The sequence below is a fragment of the Chaetodon trifascialis genome, chromosome 8 (genome assembly GCF_039877785.1).
Source record: "Chaetodon trifascialis isolate fChaTrf1 chromosome 8, fChaTrf1.hap1, whole genome shotgun sequence".
In the NCBI taxonomy this organism is placed as follows: domain Eukaryota; kingdom Metazoa; phylum Chordata; class Actinopteri; order Chaetodontiformes; family Chaetodontidae; genus Chaetodon; species Chaetodon trifascialis.
The window spans coordinates 26848088-26868343 of record NC_092063.1 but is presented as its reverse complement, the minus strand read 5'-3'; the positions used below and the strand labels follow the sequence as shown (position 1 = coordinate 26868343).

At 41.0% G+C, this 20256-nt stretch overlaps 1 protein-coding gene across 1 annotated transcript in view; it reads left to right on the top strand.

Moving 5' to 3' along the window:
- The first annotated feature begins 11573 nt into the window (after positions 1-11573).
- The window catches only part of plch2a (phospholipase C, eta 2a), a 171307-nt gene continuing 162624 nt past the window's right edge, over positions 11574-20256 (top strand). The window contains exon 1 of the mRNA XM_070969487.1: positions 11574-11946. Within this exon, the coding sequence (XP_070825588.1) occupies positions 11793-11946 (154 nt within the window). The 5' untranslated portion in view covers positions 11574-11792. The remainder of the gene's footprint in view (positions 11947-20256) is intronic.

The window sequence follows — 20256 nt, the reverse complement described above, 5'->3', positions numbered from 1 at the left end:
TTCTTTTCACATCTTCTGAGCATTCAGAGGCTACAGCTGTCACCAGCTTTGACACTGGTTGTAGATGTTGTGTTAGCATTAGCATGCCATTCAAAAGAAGTGTTCCTGTTTTCCTGGTTTGTCCCAGCTGTTGCTGCTTCTTAACTAATTCGCCTTTGTACTTTTTGTCTCACTTCTATTGTGAAAAAATCATCAAACACTGCATGCTTGCATGCTCAAAGGTTATGAAATGCATTCTTTGGTACCATGCTGTGTATCCTCTACTTTAGATGATGATATTTTTAAAATACATTCGTAAATTACCTTTCCCTTCTTCTTCTTCTTCTTCTTCTTCTTCTTCTTCTTCTTCTTCTTCTTCTTCTTCTTTTTAATAAATATAGACATGGCTAATTTCTGTGTATTACTGCATGATCATTCCTGAAACTACCTGTAACAATTCTCTCTGCTAATCATTGTCTGAGATGAGTCTTATCAAAGACTGGATGTTAATGAGGCTATAACGACGAAACCATGCCTTTACTTTAGGACATAGATTTTGCACATGCATAGAAAGCCCTAACAAACTTGACTCTTAATTCTCACTTTTTAAAGTGGTAGTAAGCTGTTTTTTAAAGTGTCTTAAATAACTTCATGACTACACCAAATTTTAGTTGACACTGAAAGGGATTTCAGTATTTACAGGGATCTATTGGAAGGAATGGAATTAAATATTTCTAAATGTATTTTCATGGGTGTAATCACCTGGAAATAAGAATTGTTGTATTTTCATTACCTTAGAATGAGCTCTTTATATCTACAGTCCACCATGTTGCATCACCAAGCGTCTACAATAGCCCAGAACAGACAAACCAAAGAGTGGTTCCAGGGACGGCTTGTAATGTTTTTACCTTATCTGACCTGACTTTTGACTGACCATATGTTCTTGTTTTATATCTGTTCAGTAAACAAAAACTGGAGGAAAATTGAACATGGGCTGACTTTGCCAACACCGACAGATGAAACAGGAAAAGTGCCTTCTACAAAAGAGTCTACAGCCATGCAAGCGCCTGTGTGTAGATGAACATAAGCACAGTGATGCTTTGAGTTTAATGCAGGTGCAACATGTGTTGACATGCTATCATTCTCTAGTTAACACTAAACACAAGGTACCAATGAGGCTGACATGAATCTTATTAGTTTTGGTCATATTTGGTCAGAATTCCAAGGACTCTATTTTCAACTCCGCCGCCGGCGCAGCTTAGTCGTGCGCTCACGTCACCAACACCTCACAGTCAGGTTTCCACAGTGTCTGGCATTTCACTGCGATCAATAATTAGCAACAGCCACGATTCAATGCAACTATCTGACTCAGCACATACAGTCAGACCTAAATTTACATATTTTGATCAGTATCTCATCTGACTACATGGCAAGCGCGTTCGGCACGCGTAATGGTCACTCAACCTGACCAAATGTACACAGGTAAAACAGGGATGCAAACTAATCGGTTAATGTCGCTGTGCCAACAGAAACAGCCGTGGCATCCTACAGAGCATATATACTGCATCTGTCTCAGAGCACTCAGAGACAGAGAGAGACAGACACATGGAAAAACGTAAGTGATGATCGTGTCTGCTATTACCCACGTCATTTCATTCCAAATACAAATGTAATCATAGTAATGCTTAACGTTATCTACAAAGGTGGAGTACATCATTGCTTTGAGGATGAGGAGGAGGAGGCCGAGGATTTCCCATCTAAGGACCTCATATTTAGACATCAGAATCAGAATCAGAAATCTTTTATTTATCTCTGAGGAGAAATTGTTTTTGTTGCAGTGCTCCTTTCAAGAATAGAATTAGAATAAAATTAGAAAAGAAAGAAAAGAGAGAGAACTATATATATAAAAAGCAAATATAAAAACAAAATATAAAACTATATATATATAACAGCGTGTGTGTAACTTCTTGACTCTCCTAAGACAAACACACCACACACACCCTGTGACATGCGGCTGGTCAACTGCATCATCCAGCCTTGGTAGCAATGAACATGTGTGGGGTTGATGGGAAAAGCTGGTTCTCTATCCCTTTTGTGGAGGCTTGTTTTTCAGCAGGGTGTTAGTTTTCAGCCTCTTTCAGCTCAGTCATGCAGGATTTAACAGCATCGAAACCAGTCACCTCACCTGGGATAAAGACCATGGAGATTGAAAACAATCCAACCTCCAGGGAAAGCGTGCTGCTGCTGCTGCTGCTGCTGTGTGTGGATGTACATGCATTTATTCAAATAACAGAATGGAATGTTACCTTGGTCTGAGCATTTAATATTGCTGTGGATGGATTCACATTGGAGTTAGTTGTAAGTCATAAAGATGCTCAAGGGTACCTTTGTGCGTCTGTGTAAGAGGCTAAGGCGTGCGATAAAGCATTGGTTTTTGATACTCTGGGAATGACACTGGGCTGGCATATATGGCCTCCTGTTGCTGCTATAGGAAATATAAGGGGGTCACAATTTACTTACACTATATCCAAAGCAAGTCTTACTGAAATATGAAAACCCATTTGTTTTCTCATGGACTAAAACATTAACAAGGGCAAATTTTGATCTGATTGCGGATCACAGGTAAAGTTAATCAAACATCATTTGCAACAATCCCCTGAGGACCATAGAAGTGTTATGGTTATCAGACACATTGCTGTACAGATATCTTGCTGTGAACTGAAGTGTCAGACAGACAGATGGATGGATGGATGGATGGATGGATGGATGGATGGATGGATGGATGGGAAAGAGCCATGTCACCATTCTTCGGGCCCACTGCTTACACAGCAGAAATCATTTGTGCGGCCTGGCTCTCACTAAACCCTACAGAGCTGGATAGTACAATGATATATATACAGTGATACAATATAAATTTGTCAGCTAGCACATATTTTGTCGATCCATTAACATGATGGTTGCTATCCCTATATCTGATTTATTTTGCTATATCTCTGTATATGCTATTGTGGACAATGTTGCCCACGGTGGGCTACTGATTTATGCCAGTGTGGGATTAGTCATTCCCATCCAATGGTTCTGTCCTACACAGTACACTGTGCTGTCACATGTCCACGATGACAATTAAATTACATTATTTAGTCAAAGTTAGTTAGTTATATTGGATAGTTACTTGACCCCAAAGATGAGCCATCTTTTGGCATTTGATTTGAAACTAGAGGGATTAAGCAAAATTTCTTCCTTTCTGCAGCATGAGTGACATTGTCATCCACATTGTCTTGAATGCCACTGATTACACACTTTCATGAAACCTGCTGAAATTATGTGGACTGAATGGGTCTTATTGCGTATGTCTGTGTGAAGAAAGAACCATTGTGTCAGTTTGCCTTTAGAATGCTGGCCTGTAATAACTAGCTACTGGCAGAGATACTGTATGTGCACATGCTAAATCCCTTAACCGAATGTAGCAATTTAATGCACAATGCACAGGCACACACACACTGACACATACATACAATCCTCAATAACTCTGATAACATACATCAGCTCTTAAATACCACTAAAAATCCAATGTGTGTGTGCATGTACATGTCTTCTTCTCTGTGTCATCCTCCCACTCACAGGAAGCTCAGGAAGCAGGCAGTTCTACGAAAGAGTGTGCAAGAAGCTAGTCACAACAACTCCCGGCACAGTCAAAACCACAAGCTGAAACACACTCTGCAGAGAGCTGAAGCAGCCTGACTCACCCTTTGACAATATTCTTAATGCATTATTCAATATGTCATGGTGGCTGTGGAGATTTTATTCCCAGGAGACTTGTTCTCTGACACTTCAATCACAACTAGTGTGATCTGACTGATCCACAGGCTGTACAGTACACATATGGTTGTATTTCATTCATTCACAGGGCTGAATGTGAAAGCTTTTGCTCTCTGAGTCGGTTTAGTCAGGGTTGGTGTTGTGAAATGGACGTTAAGTGCAAGACCGTGCTTGAGCTTGTCTCTAACTTGCTGTACAAAAAGGGTGTTGACCAGCAGTTTTATGTTACTGCCTTGAGGAACTCTTTTGTTCCATTTTACTGTCATTACTTTTCATAACAGCCTTGCTCAACATGTGATACTACACGTGAGAATTCACAGTATAACATCTCCCACTAAAGGATGATGGAAAGTTTTGATGAAAGTTATTTTTATAAGTTCAACATAATTTCATTCAGGGGTGACTGGATTGATACCCTAAATATCAATACTACGTCTATCAAATGCTAGCATCAATTGGATCAATGCGTTTTAGCTACTTTTATCAAATAGCAGAAAAACTGTCTGTGCAAACATTTCATTGAAATCTTCTGATGCGAAAAGATCACACTCTGTGTATTTGAACACACAGAACATTTTTGTGTTTCACCTCATTAATTTGGTTTTATGGCTTGCTGTTCAGTCACAGAAAAACCCCACAGTACACTACCTGCTCAGGACCAAACCACAGACAGACACAGTTAGAGACAAGATGCTGAACACAGTAGAATATTTAGCAGCTAAAGAGACAGATATTTCCCTCAGAAATTGGTGGAAACCAAATCACAACTAAAAGAATGAATATTGGATTTACATTCGTCAGGTGGACACACAGAAGACTCCAAATGAATGCTCATGTTGATCTTTGTCTGCTGGATATGTAAATATGAAGCATTTTATTCAGAAGAAAGTCAAGTCAATTTTCTTTACATCAGAATCAAAAATCAAAAATTTAATTCGATGGAAGGTTCCCCAGGAAGAGCAACACACTAGCCAATTAATAATGCATTCACATCATAAGTCATAACACATTCGCTACATGATAGTCCATTCAGTGCTTTTAAAAAAACAAATATTGGTGATTCTGGCCCTCGAAGTTTCACAGGTCTACTTGGTTTCCATCAATGCAAGACCCAACATGGGACAGAAGTGTCCAGTGTGTCAATATGTCTAATACTCAAGTGGATCCAAGAGGAATTGCTAGCATCTTTGAGTATGGGCTTTTTGATGCAGATGGAGGGTGAACTGTGAAATTCAGGAAAAATTACCTTCTGTTGCTCATTTTGACTGTGGCTGCTTGTTAATTGTTGAAGCATCAAGCTACTCCCAGTGTCTCTGTTCTTCCTTGTTGGACCTGTTTAATAGCATTTTTGTACATTTATTTATGCAGTTTGGGTTTGAGTAGGTTTTCCATAGGTCAGGTTTAGGAGCTGTGGACCACTACCTGGTATTACTTGCTATGAAAAATGAAACCACATTTATTTCGCATTGTTAATTTTCTGACTGTCATTTCTGCCATCACTCTGTATAGAGAGCATGATAAAAGAAAAAAGCAAAGCACACATACTGTAGCAACAGAAATAGATTAGAAGTAATGATGAGATTTTTTGTGGCATCCCTTTGGTGTTGCAGACATCCTTGTCATACAGAGAATATCTCATTTTGGATGAAACCATATATGCAACAATATTCATGTTTCTTTTTGCTATCTAAACAATCATAGGTCATAGTCACAGCAGGGTCAGGTCCCCCCACAAACCCCCACTACATAATAGATTGTATTGCATTGTATTGTATTGTATATGATAGATTGTAGAAAGCTGAACGTAACAAAAACACATTGATTTAACTGTCATCACTATTAACACTGTTCTTTGAGCTTCATGCTCCCAAAACAGTGCTGATATCCATAACAACACTGCATTAATATGTAGCAGCAAAATGTCCATTCAGGATATTTATCAAATATTTATCAAATATGATGATTTTGTTTATGTGATGCCCTTGTAACAAGCCTGAATAATTGTTAATTGCCTTTATGAATCTGTGCTAATGCTGAACGGTCAGTAAACAAACAAACAAACTCTGTGGCTTGTGTAAGAAAAATCACCACATGTACATGTTGGGACAAGTCAGAGATAAGTGGACAGGCTAGATGCTTGTCTCACATTTCCACCAAGGCTTGTTTTAGACACAATCTTCTGCCGATCATCATTTTTTTGGTGTGTGTTTATAGCCTAAGCATCTCTTGCATCCAAAAATGAGGCTCACCCAACAACATATTCATTCATTTATTCACTCACTCTATTGATTATCTAACCTGCCCACTAGCTGGAAGGTGATGTGTCATCAGAAAAAGGATCACACATTCACCTCTACACTGCTATACTGCTGAATTGAGCTGAGTGCTTTCCCTCTACAGTATGATCCTGTGTATCTACTTTTCTTACAGACACCATGTGGTAGTGTTTGAAAGGAGAAATAACACAGTCTTGCTCTTGCAAAAAAGTTGAATTCATACGCAATAAAACACAAATTGGTTGTAGCCAATACACTCAGTGGTTGTCCTGCTGCAGCCTTGAAGTCTACTATAACCAGTAGTTTATGGGGGCTAATGTTGGCTTTAGATATTGCTGTGTGACTGACATTACTGTGGTGGTTGTGTTGTTTTACTTGATGCAGTACTGTAATAACAATAACTTGGTGCTCAACATTGCCTAATTAGCACTAAACCTTTTGGCTTCACCAGTCACTAACAGGCCACCACATATTATACTAAATCCTTTCAGTTGCCACTCAGCAATAAAACAATGGGAGCCTTAGCTCTAAGCCTGGTGAGTTTGACTAGATTTCTACAGTTGGTATACTCATTTAGCTCATTTAGATCAACAAATGGATGCTGGCAGAATCTGAAGGTTTTCATTGAATTGTCCAGACAACCTGTAAGTGTGGCAATATTAATAATGTAACTAATATTGATTTTATCTTCAGTTTAGCATCAGTAAGGCAGTAACTTAGCTTGTTAGTCCCACATAAAAGTTGATATTAATTTCCAAGAGTAATTCTTGTGATTGGTCACTGAGATAATGCTGTTACTACCAGTGGTCTACTTTGAGCTGGCCTTAATGATGGATACTGAGCATAACTCTGTGTCACTTGATTAAATGATATCTAGTAAATGAACATCCTGTTGCTCCTGAAGCACAGAACGAATATTGAATACCAAGGGTTTAAGAAATGTTTCATGTGACCAGATGTCCTCTATGATCCACTGATTGTTTGGAACAGGTCTACTTTTCACTAGATGTATTGGGTTTCTCTACAACATCCTCCAAACAGGAGTAAATATATTTAAAAAATTGCTCCACAGTGTGGTGTACTACTGAAATGAACTACAAAGTTCACCTGAATTTAACATTATTTTGAAATTCTTGTCTTAGAGATGAATCAATGAATGGGCAAAACACTTCCGACAGCATGTTGGCAATGGAATTACCACTTCACATTCCAAGTAGTAATCACATACATCACCCCAAGCACTGACAAACACACACACACACACACACACACACACACACACACACACACACACACACACGTATATGAGTGTTTGATGGTAACAAGAACCTGCTCAGACCTGCAGCACAGGCAATCTGACCGCCAACCTTCTAAAAACAGTTCTCAACACGTCCTCCAGCCGGCCCACCATGTCTAACTAGCCCTAACTGACTCCCACACACACACACACACACACACACACACACACACACACACACACACACACACACACACACACACACACACACACACACATTGTTCAGTCCATAGCAGGGACCTGAGTGGTGGATCACATACACAACATTAAAGCTTCCAACTTTAAAAGCTGATTTATAGGAACCTTTCAGAGAGGTAATTGTGTCCTTGTTTATCTAATCTTTATGTGGGTGGGTCGCTGGGAGTGATGTGTGGCAGAGGGTGGAAAGGTTAACAAAGAGAAACAAAAGAAGTTTAGGTAGAAGGGTGAAGTCAGTCAGAGGTGTGGTGTAACATGTCGGCAGCTGTCATGCATTGTACATAGACTGAAGGTTTGTCTCAAACTAGAGCAAATGAATGCCTTGAAATCCTTTTTTTCTTGACATTTTAAACTCACACATTCATGTTTTATGCTGGTCTCCACATTTTAGCTTTTCTTTCTCTGTCTACAGTTTTTTGTAAGTTTACTGCTGCACACAGCTAGCATCTGAATTATGTCATGTTAGGCTTGTGCTGTGACATCCAAATATAACAGCACCATTAATGGAATCTGAGGTCAACTGAAATTTTAGAAAGCCTAAAGGGGGCTTCGAGTGATTCTCAGTGACCGCTGAACTCAGTCTTCAGTCATCAGTTAGAGCTGGTTTTTATACACAATGAGACAGACACAACAGACTAGGATGCTATTTTTAAGCTAATATATGGGTCTGTTACTGTCTCTTTGTCAGTTCAGGAGTGTGTAGCAGTTTGTGATTGGTCCACCTGATTTGTCCAGTGTATTTAGTCAGTCTTGCTTCAGTTGGGTCTAAAGCTTAATTTGAAAATGTAAAAATCTGTGGGTATGAAAGAAGCGACCTCTGTAGCCTGCTCCTCATCTCTACTGGGGGCTAGTTCTGCTGGATCGATGTTAATGTCTTTTTTTAAGCTGTCTACCGTAAGTCTAACTATATTATAGGAGTGCAACAATAACCAGTCGAGACAGATCGCTGACCACCCAGAGCCTGGTTGGCAGGAGATTGGATGAACCATCATTGGATGAACAGACCAACCGTCTGTTACTGGCTATCGTGGGCTAATTTCAACCAGTCAGGTTAATGAACCATATGAAGTATGTAGTAGTAGTATGTATGCAGTAGAACTCTGGCCAGTCAGGTGAAGAGTGAAAACATCTTTTCCATTGATAAAAGCCTTCAGCACTGTTCCTTGCTCTTCTTTCAATGAAGAAATATACTCTGGTTCTTATTTTTGTTTCATTGAGCATTATTTTAATTTAATACCTTATCATAGTCTTTATTTCGTTTTGCATTTCATTTATTTATTCTTTCGTTCCAGAGGTCTGTTTTCACTTGGTGTAGTGGTTGTGTGAAAGAAGGGGTGATTTCATTCGCTTATGGCGTGTAGCTGAATTGTTATTGGTGAGACTGGCTCATGTTCCACCTCCTTGGCGCAAGTCAGTGAGACGCACTGAGAGATAGAAGAAAAAGAAGAAGAAGAAGAAGTATTGGATTGACAATCCAATCCCCTTTATTAGTCACACAACAACTGCATACATACATGCATCACACGCCATGCAGATTTTCGTGAAATTTGTCCTCCTTCCTTCCTTCCTCCTTCCTGGTCACCTTCTTCCACGGCAGACCAGGAGCAGTGGGCTGCCATCTGACTGGCATGTTTTTAGTGGGGGTATTTCATTTTAAGGAGGATACCCCAGGAACACGGAGAAAGCATGCAAACTCCACACAGAAAGGCCCCTTTCCTCACCGAAGGCATGGTGGAGGACACGCCCCCAGCGCACAGCAAGATTCGAACCTAGGACCTTCTAGCTGTGAGGCAACAGTGTTACCACCGTGCCAGCGTGCCACAACAGATACGTGGATGGATAGCAAGAGAAGAGCAGAAGCACGCAAGTTTGGACATAAAAGTTGGAAAAAACACTTGATGTTGTGCATACTGTTAAAAAAGAGGAACTGTTCGAGCTGACGTGTGAGTGTCCAGTGAACCACGAGAAGTGACCCTGGGAACACTATTCTTTTGATTATTATGTGTTTATTCGGTTTTATTAGTAAAAGTGCTTTATTTTTCTATGTGTGCGTAAATACAGTGTTCTTGCTAAAACCTACCTCTGCGTGTGCCTCTTACTCAATCAGTGTCCAGTCCTATCCCTCATCATCACTTCTCCCTGCGAATTTAGAGAAATCTGGTCCGGTTTTCACTTACCTGCCAGGTGGGTTACACAAGGTTTGTGAGTCAGCATTGGCATTGGCATATGAAATAGATTCCATGCTATAGATGTAACAGGGAGTGTCTATCTGTAGACTTAATGGTGGATGTGTCCCCTTATGTCTGTGGTGCAGGATGGACGGTACAGCCACACATCACTTGCTCTTTATTCTGGTATAAAGATCAACAGCACACAGTCATCATCCACAGTGTGTTATGCAGCTGCAAGCATTCAGATCTAGAGCTTGGAGTTCTATCTAAAATAATTCCTTGAGAATATTACAGCCGCGAGCAATTAAGCTAACAAGGACATGGATAGCTAACTACCATTAGCTCAACATGAAACCGAAAGTGCTACTCTTTTAAAGAAATTTTAAAGCATTATATTGTTACTATTACCTAACCCAATTTAAAAACATAAATAATATGCCACATATTTGAATTCAACACTGATTTGCCCGTATGTGCTCAATCAATCACTATGTTGCTGTCATGGCCATGGCTTTCGTATGACTCATGTGATGCTTGCAGTGCTTTCTGACAGTTAGCTGTCGCAGCGATCTTTTCTAAAGAGTTCCAGGAGGCTCAGACTCAGCTGAAATAATTGTGCTCCATCCTGATGAAAATGCCTATGCTCCATGCATCAGCACATGTGTGTATGCGTGCATGAACATGCAGTACAATTAAGGGTCCCAGTTGCCAGATTGAGAATCCCACCATGGCAAAGGTATGACCCCCTCTGGTTCTAGCTTGTTTCCTTTTTTGTTTGGGCTGGTTTGGTTTAGGCATGAGTAGTGATGATGAGTGATGGTTGGTTAAGATTAGAGTGAGAATGTTAAGGTAAGCCAATCAGAGGCAGAGCAGTGTTCTGTCCCCTTCTGGCCAGTTCCATTACCTGCAGTGTAAACACCAGCTAATAGGGTCACTACTTGCATGGCTAACTGGGCTACGAGTGGGCTACAAAGATAGCTGCACTGAAGAGTATAGTGAGCAGCAGTTGGCTGTTATTCTGGTGATATGCTGTCCCCTATTTCTTTGAAGTGACCTTTAACAGGTGGCCAATTCTTGCACATCGCACCTGCAGGATGTAGCTCGTGGTACACGGCAAAGGAAAAATAACAAGGGTTAGAGTTTAGGGTTAAGTTAGTTCAAATCTTTTCTGTTTTGTGCTGATCACAGTGTTACCCACAATGCTTTCTTCAACACGTACTGAAGTAAAGGGAAAACTACTGAGCTCTGAAAATACTTTAAGTACGAATACACAAAAATTCAAATTGGTTAATATTACTTATGGCTACTGTGTACAATATAGTGTTTGTTCCCAAGTGATGTTTGTCCTTTTAAGCCTTGTGGAGGCTCATGTTTTTCTCATGTGTCTCATATATTTCTCCTCTATCTGTGTATTTGTGTTTGTCTCCTCTGCAATAGGTGTCTGCAGCCTGGCCTGATTATGGTTTGGAGCGGGAGGACCAGAAGGTTTTTTTGAGTGATGGCCTCCGACAGATGTCCTTCATCCTAATCTGCTTTTCACAGAGGAAAGACTAGATTTTCCTTGGCCCCTGCAGCTTCTCAGCGTTAATAAAATTTGTCATTTGAGGATATTCTCAAGCAGCTTTTCTGGACGGTGCCTGGGAGTTTTCATCAAAGACTTCCTTCTGTGACTGAAGTCATTTTTGAATATTGGATTGTATTTTTAAATCTGTTTCTTTGCCAATATTTGACTTGGGATTGGCCCGACAGCTTCATAGCTTTAGATAGTACTTATTGATTGCAATCTAACTTTTCGCTTTGAAGAACCTCTCAGGCTGCATTTCCTCCTTTATCCCACATTCATCTCGAACAGTGGAGTGGAGTTTATGGAATATTTTTGACGATGAGATGTTTCTTGAGCTCCATTTTTGGCTACTTTTAATTACTAGATTGTATAACAGCTTGTAAATTCACTGACAGACAGACTCTTCGGGGTGGAGGTCAGCAACTACACCTTGAAAATCTGATAACACTGTGTGATCACCCGGACTTACCCATCATCCATCAGCAGTCATGGATTCTGTGGCAGCTAGAATGGCCATGGTGACTGACTCTCCAAACCCATCGCTGAGGTCGAGGACTACTGTGACAACAGATGGAGACTCTTTTGTGAGCACTGCCAGCCTTCCCTGCAGCCACTTCCTGTCCACCAACATCATCAGTGTTGGTAAGTGATTGCATTTGCGACCTGTGAGAAACCTACATGTGGTGATAAGTGCTCGTTTGATTAAGGAAGAATGACAATGTGCTGGGAATCTGCCTGTAAGTGTGAATGTGTCAGGTCCCATGTTGTGCTGTTGTGTCTGGTTTCAAAATATAGTACATTTGAAGGATGGTGCTGGCATTACTGCATGCCTTGAGCTATGCCAGCTTCAGCTTCAATGTTTAGAGGAAATGTTCGACATAACTAGCTATATCAAATGGATGGTGCTATATATACACACATACATTATTTATATTCATCCCACAGACCTGAATACTGCATAAATAATGAGATAATTGCTAAGGTCAAGTGGGTAATAGCAGAGTCTGTGCTTCTGAATTTTTTTGCTCTGCAGACCCAGAGAGCTGCTGGAGTGGCTTGGCTTTGTCTTTCTGCATGGCTAAAAAGGACACATATGTCATTCAGCAGAGTCCCTCTGCATGAAAACAACATAGACAGGAGACGACCTTAACCTTTACAGTAACATTTCACTGTGGTAACTGGTAACATACAACACATACTCTGACATAATACAGCCTAACTTCCAGCTCAAAAAATACATCATCATCTGCATGTCTGTGGCAGAGCAAGTTACATGAATGATAAATAAGTTTGGTCCATTTGGCCTGTAAAGTTCTGAATTTCAGGTTCTGAATTTTAACACCCGCTGGCCTGGAGTCTGTGTATTGGGTTTGTAATTATTCATTCTTTTGGAAAATTATAAATGTATGTAGCTTTTATTCATTGATTGATTTTCCATGTCGTCTTTAGGCCTCAAGCGCTGATTTGGGGTGCAGTGAGGCTGAGGGTCAATAGCAGGGCTTCAGACTTCACCTTCAGCTTTATTCCTTAATGAACACATTTTAAGTTCATTTTTCCCCAGTACTTAACTTTCTATATTATGGCTCAGGGAGACAGCTAATGACTCAGCAGTAGCTGGGGCTAAATAGATAAACATGTTCAGATGTAAAGCACACACTGAGGGATAATATGATCAGTTAATAAGGAGAGAAATACCTAGTGGGGATGTTATCAGCAGCTGATACCTTATTACATGGCGCATAGAGAAGAGAACCAGAGATCTGTGCAAAACAATGATGTGAGAAAGCTGTACAGATGGAAATATTCTATAGATAAACATTTTGACAGATTTACTTCCTAACTGGATGCAGTGTTGCATCGCAATACCCATGTTTTCTACTATATTCTATCGACCAGTCACTCTGCTACAGCCTGCATTTCTACCTCCGGGGATGAACTTCTCTGACATGTAGGGTGGAGGACTTTTGAGAGTACTTAAACTACATTCAGTGTGGAGGTTTGCAGTTGTTATTAGCACTAACATTCTGACAGGGATGCTGTGTTTTAGCCTTCATTGTTGTCGTCACAGATGGATAGGAGAGCACTGGAGTAAAACTGATCAATAATTGGTCAGCTTTTTTTTTCTTGCAATGCACAATTAGCTCAAATAGGTATTGATGGGGACTGATGCACACCAGTAAATCAAAGACCAATGGAATTCTGAAGGAAACCAGAGATCTGGACTGAGGATTGCATGCTAGGCAACATTCTCTCTCATTTGAATTTTAGTTCTCTAATTACTTAATTAATACTCACAAAACAATATTTGTATTTTATGTGCAAACCCGATTCTGGAAAGCTGGACCACTGTGTGAAATATGCATAAAAAAGAAATGCTAATCCTTTTTGACCTATATTTGATCAAAAACAGCACAAAGACAGTATATTTAATGTTTGACCTCATCAGCTTCATTGATTTTTGTAAATATATTCTTATTCTGAATTTGAAACAAACAAGTTGTGACAGGAGCAACTAAAGACTGGGAAAGATGTGGAATGCTCCAGAAACACCTGTTTGGAACATTCCACAGGTAAACAGGTTGATTGTAACAGGTGATAGGATCATGGTTTGGTATGAAAGGAGCATCCTGGAAAGACTCAGTGTTCACAAGCAAGGATGGAGAGAGGTTCACCACTTTGTGAACACATGATTGGATAAAGGATTACATGAGCTCAGGAACACTTTGGAAAACTCTTTTCAGGAAACCAAGTTTGCTGGTATTCTGGTTGTATTCATGTTTTATACAGAGTTAGTTATTGTAGTTATTATATTGAGCTCTGAAATAACTTGCACTGGAATCAGTAAATTTTTCAGGCCATGGACAATCCAATGTAAGTGAGCTGCTGACCCTCACAACCAGACAGCTTCATTCTACACCAACAAATATTGCAATAAATTATACCTGGAGAAATCCTCTTCTTAAGAGACTAATATAATATTTTCTTTCCGAACAGTATTGTCTCAGTCAACCAGAATGCAATGCAGCCTCAAGCCATGTTGAATTTTGAGTTGAATGTGTCACACACATGCCTCAATGTTCACAGCATGCACAATTTATGACCAAATACTCTCTGAATAAAAGACACTTTTTGGGAACTGTAAAGAGGGTGTGTGTGCACGACTACCAGCAGACTTGATAGCCAAACCATAGATGATTGCCAGGGCCAGTTCGTTTGTTTAGTGTACATCCCCAGAGGGTTGACTATACACTATATGAAGTATGGCATGTCCCTGCTTAGCTGGTGACCCATTTCCACAGAGCTGCCAGGGTCGACCGCTGAGTAAAGAAAAGCAGCTCTGCAGAGGCATTCAACTCCCTATGTGCTCACGTTGTCCCTCAGCTTTTATCACCAAGATGTGTTATTTTTCAGGCATGTTTTGCATCTTAAATACATCGAACGCAAATTAGACCTCTACTGTCAAAATGTGAAAAATGTGTGGGCATAAATTTCACACAGAAAGGAATGGTTAACTTTCTTTACAACTGTATCCTCCTGTAAAACAGGTGAGAGTGAGGCAGCAGGAGAAGGACCCAGACGCTGATAATTTAAGCAGACAGGGACAGTAGGCTGATGAGGAAATGAGATGCAGGTGGAGAGATAGGCAGGGAAGCTCAGGTGAGGGGAATGAGGTGATTGCAGGCCAGATGGGAGTGGCTGATTTGGAACAAAAGGAAAGTCTGAGGGCATCTAGTGGACAGGTAGATAATAACAGTTTGGAGATGTGTGAATGTGGCTGAAGGGAGGGAGGGAATGAGGGAGGGAGAAGCAGATTGTGATAACTACACTCAATAAAGTGCCTGAATGCATCCTGTGTAGACAGGAAGAGGACTGGTGCTGCTGCTCTGCTCTGCAGAAACCAGGTGCTGGTTTCACTGTGCAGCCTGTGTAGTCATGGTGTCAGAGTTAGCTTACTGTGACATATCACTTATACTGAATGTACTGTACTAGTACTAGCAAAACCAAAGAAGGCTTGCAGTAATGCTGCCAAGTCCAACTAGTTATCTAGCTGTACCCAAGAACTAATCCCCCACAGTTCATGTAGGGGGTGTTTTCTACCGTCTAAACTCCACAACCAAAACCATTGTCCACAAAGCCCATGTACTCAGCTTCCTTCCCCTCACTGATCCTGTCCCACTGTTGCAGAGTCAATAGTGAGTAGTAATCAGGACTCCCCAATGGGGCTCCCATGATGTTCACCATATTGTAGACACGTAGCCCTGCAGTCTAACATACTGGGGCCAACCAGTCAGATAGTCCACAGTCCAGGACACCAGTGGAGTTTCTACCTGCATCACTGTCAGCTTGCTCCCCAGCAAAGCAGGCCACATTGTGTTGAATGTTATGGCGAAATCAAAGAACATGACTCTTGCAGTGCTACCCCCTGTCCAGGTTAGCGTCTTCCACTCCCACCTTTGTCTGGTTGGTAAACTGAAGGTGGTCCAGTGATGATTTCACCAGGGGGCCATAGACATGACAAGACTAGCCCCTCTCTTGGGACGGGAAATCAGTGCTACCAGTCTGTAGACATTGGTGGTGTTGGGTTGTGCCTTTTTAGGAACCGAAAGCAGACAAGGACAGGGACCCCTGTCAGACAGGGACCCCTGTCTTCCACAGCACAGGGACCCTCTCTAGACTCAGGCTCAGGTTAAAGATGTGCTGGAGTCCTCCACAAAGCTGGGCAGCACATGCTGTGAATTCAATATTATGGCCACACACAGCGTGGTATGACAGTGATTGCACCATTTGTTATTGACTAGAATAGCAAGTCTCCTCCTTTCCTCTTGCCACTCTCCATACTATACAATTCCTGTCCGCCCATACAGTCTCACTCAGGCTGCTAGCTCATCCATCTTGTTAGCCAGCAATCTCACGCTGTATCTCGTTTTCTTTGCCTGGTGTTTTGCTCCTGCCCTGTGTCCCCTTTACTTCTTTATCTACTCCTGATTTCAGCTGTCTCCCTTGCCAACACACTTGATCATAGCGACAAAATTTCCTTCATTCCCTTCACTTTACTTGACTGCAGGCAGTTTGTGTAGTTTGCAGAATTCAGAAAGAGAGGTTGCAAAACTGAAAAGTATTACTGGTCTCTTTCCCACAGGAATAAATACTGTGTAATGTTTTGTATAATTTTGATGATACAAACAGCCATGCAAGCACTGTCAAGCCCAGCTTTGAACCCTGAAGAAGGTGATACAATACTGTATGCAACAGGACATGTTAAAACCACAGAATTCACAGTTCCATGGAACTCATAAACCAGAGAAAATCCACTGAGAGACGTGAAGCTACTAGCAAACGCTTCCAGGCAGATGGGAGGAATGAATTTGTGTGAATGAATGTGTGCCAATGATGGATGGAGAGGAGGCTGCAGGTGTTTGAAGTAGGCTGGAACAGTTGGTGTGTTTACCTACAGCCCAAACCCTGCAATTTAGTCACAGCTGCACACTAATGCTGCCTTCAGATGCAATTAGAAACCATCAGTTAAGTCCCAGGATGGATGGAGAGCTGTCAATCTGAGTGCCATTTATGTGTGTGTGTGTGTGTGTGTGTGTGTGTGTGTGTGTGTGTGTGTGTGTGTGTGTGTGTGTGTCTGTCTGTCTGTCTGTCTGTCTGTCTGTCTGTCTGTCTTTGTGAAATGAGAAACTTATACTAATAGAAGCACTGCGGTAAGTAAATGTGAGTCATTGCGATAATGTTGACGCCGTATATTGAGTCAGAAGCATGAAAGCCAATGTCATGAATAAAAGCAGGAAATGTTTGGATTTCTAACCACTAATATGGCAAGCATGAGGCTATAAGTGTAGCAGAAATGCCTGAAAGGATACCAAAACACATTATGTAACAATGATTAATATGCCTCAAAGGGGCAGAATAATTTGATGCTAACACATTAATCAGTACAAAAGATGAAGTAGAGTGACTGCACCCAACTTTGTCTATCAGAAATAATCAACAAACCGACGACCTTCTTGCTGTGAGGCACACGCACTACCTGCTGCTCCACCGTGCCGCCCATAATCAATATTTACTCTAAATAAAAGAACCCACCTTTATAAAAGGGAAAACAATAGCCAATAAATTCATTGCGTCCTGGAGGTTACTACTAAGTTATTGACTCTTGTAAAGTGACTGTAATACTTCACACACACACACACACACACACACACACACACACACACACACACACACACACACACACACACACACAGAGAAAGCACATGATCAAGTTCTTTATAAATAAGAGGTTTATTAAAATGCCCTCATACCTAATAACTACAAATACATACAAATGAGTGAATATATGCAACCATGAATACATGCAATGAATGCAGTGATGCACAATGAATTAATGAACCAGTGTATACTAGATAATGCAGTAAATGATAATTGGTCAGTGTTCTTTGTGGAAAGACTCGAGACCACTAAGTGGGCGAGAGTGGCATTTTTAGGCGTTCCCGATCCCACGAGGCAACTCACTTGATTCGGCCGTCTCTCTCAGCAGGCGGCAGGGTGGTAACATCTTCACTCACGCCCACACGGTTCCTACTTCCTACTGGAGGTTTAATGGACCACCAAAGTGATTCAGAGCTTGTTTCCATCTCCTTAAAACCTTTTAATTTTCACCATAGACAAAAATAATGGAAGCGGGGTGTACTCCAGAAGCCCCAGCAAGAAACATGTAAGGAAAATTACATCTGCTCCAATGAATCTACATTGGAAAGGGAGATAAAAAAAAGATGGTCAGACAAAAAGAGACTGAGATTAGGATCCAGGGAGGATAAAGGCACTTTCCTACTCAGGAAAAATTAAAAGGGCAGGCACTGAGTGTTTTGGACAGTGAGAGAAAGTAATGTGTTGCAAAGGTTTTCTGGCAGGAAGACTTTGTGTGTCACACACAGACAGTGACAGGCGCTGTGTGCATCTGTGTGAAATGCAGAGGAGCGTGACAAAGCAGCAGTATGTCGACCTGGGATGAGAACGTGTTCATATACACATCCTGCTGCCCCAAATACTCACTAAGGCACCAAATGTGGATTAATTTACCACTGAAGATAGTCCCCAATGAATGCACTGTTCCCTTCTATTTGAGTGAGGTGAAAAAATCTTCAGTGGTTTGAGACTTGTGATTCAATTTGCTAAAATTATACAGGACACTGGCAGCCATATCCTTTAATGAAGCAGACCTGTGTGTCACCAGGGTGAATCATCTGCTGCTGCTCAGTAGTGAACAGTAAGAGGACTGTGGTTTTAGATGCAGTTTGAATTTGAAAAAGTCAAGCAGAAATATTGTGAAGACTGCAAAACTAACGAGTGGAGGGAAAGTTCATGCTCTGATCATGAAAATCTGGTGCTTGTTGGGTCTGGTCAGTTCAGACCTTCAGAGGAGAGTTTGGGTAGCAGCAGCATTTTTTTCCTGGAGCTGTTTGGAGGAGTCACTTCAGCATGTATTTCCTCTCAAAATACAGTTTCACCTACTGGGCCACTGCAGAGGACTGGTCCTAGAGTTGCAGGGATAATTTTCATTTATGACAGAATGTTGCAACACCAGAACTGGGTAGCGAGGGGATTTGGTCATTTTAAGTCCTGTGACATTTTTCTTAGAACTTCCATGTTTCTCACATAACATTTTCTCAGAGAGGGAGGTGTTGAATACATTCATACAGTGGTTTGAGTGAATACATACAGACACTAATCAGGGCTGAAAAAGGTGTCCTGTACATGTTTTTGGGTAAACAAATAATGTAATCTGCATGTATTCATTTATTCTTAATATTCTCGTAAAATGTGCTGCAATTGAACACAATCAGAGATAAGGCAACATGAAGCACAGTGTCCTGCTGAAAAGACCACACTGCTGTCAATTAATATCAGGTCTCTGTCAAGGAAACATGCATTCTGGCCTGTGTTGCTCTGTGACTCACAGTATTCACACAGTATGTGTCTGTATCACTGTACAATGTGCAGAGTGCTGATGTCACAGGCCACACGGTGTGTTAAATGCAAAGATGGAAGAAGACGCTGTGTTAAAACTACAGGTGAAGCTTTGGATGTGTTGTGGAGCAGATTATTATATGATATTTTCATAAACAGATGGTATTTGATGATCATTATTCCACACATCGACATGTTTAATATTAACCTCATTTAAATGACCTTACATTGGTGGAAGAGCTTATTTTCATGAAGACTCAGCTGTTATGTTGTAATGAGTCAGTGGGCAGAATATGTTTATGTGGTGTCTTTCCACTCCACAGAGGGGGGCAGTGCAGCTCCCTCCTTTTTAAACCCACTTTCCCAGCCAGACAATCTGCTGTATACAGAACTCCTCAATCTAATTTTCCACCAAAGACAGATGGAGTCTTAATTAAGTCATTGTCAGACTCCTCATAATGGGAAGCTAATTTATTGAGGGATGTCTTCCATTCATCTCTCTGTTCCATGACTTGACCTGTGTTGTGAGTGGGAGAGTTAATGTGTGTACTTCTACACTGATAAAGATGGAAAGAGGAGAACAAAACACATTGTTTTCGTGTGAAAACCCTTCTGTGAAACTTCTGATAGTCTAGGGTGTACACCAGCTCCCGTCAAATAGATGCTGGGATATAGACTCCTATCTCTTGGAACCCTGCACAGAAGGGGTTTAGAGCAGTGCGTCACAACTAGGGGGTCAAGGGTCCCAGGATGAATTTGAGGGGTCGCAAGCTGATTGAAGGGCGAAGAAAAAAATATTGTGTAAATATATTACCAATCAAAAGTTTGGACACACCTGCTCATTCAATGTTTTTTCTTGATTTTTGTTATTTTCTACATTGATACTGAATACATTGAAATGATGCAAGAAACGTGTGAGCGAAGAAAAATCCGTTCTATTTTTTAGATTCTTCAAAACAGCCACCGCTTGCCTTGATG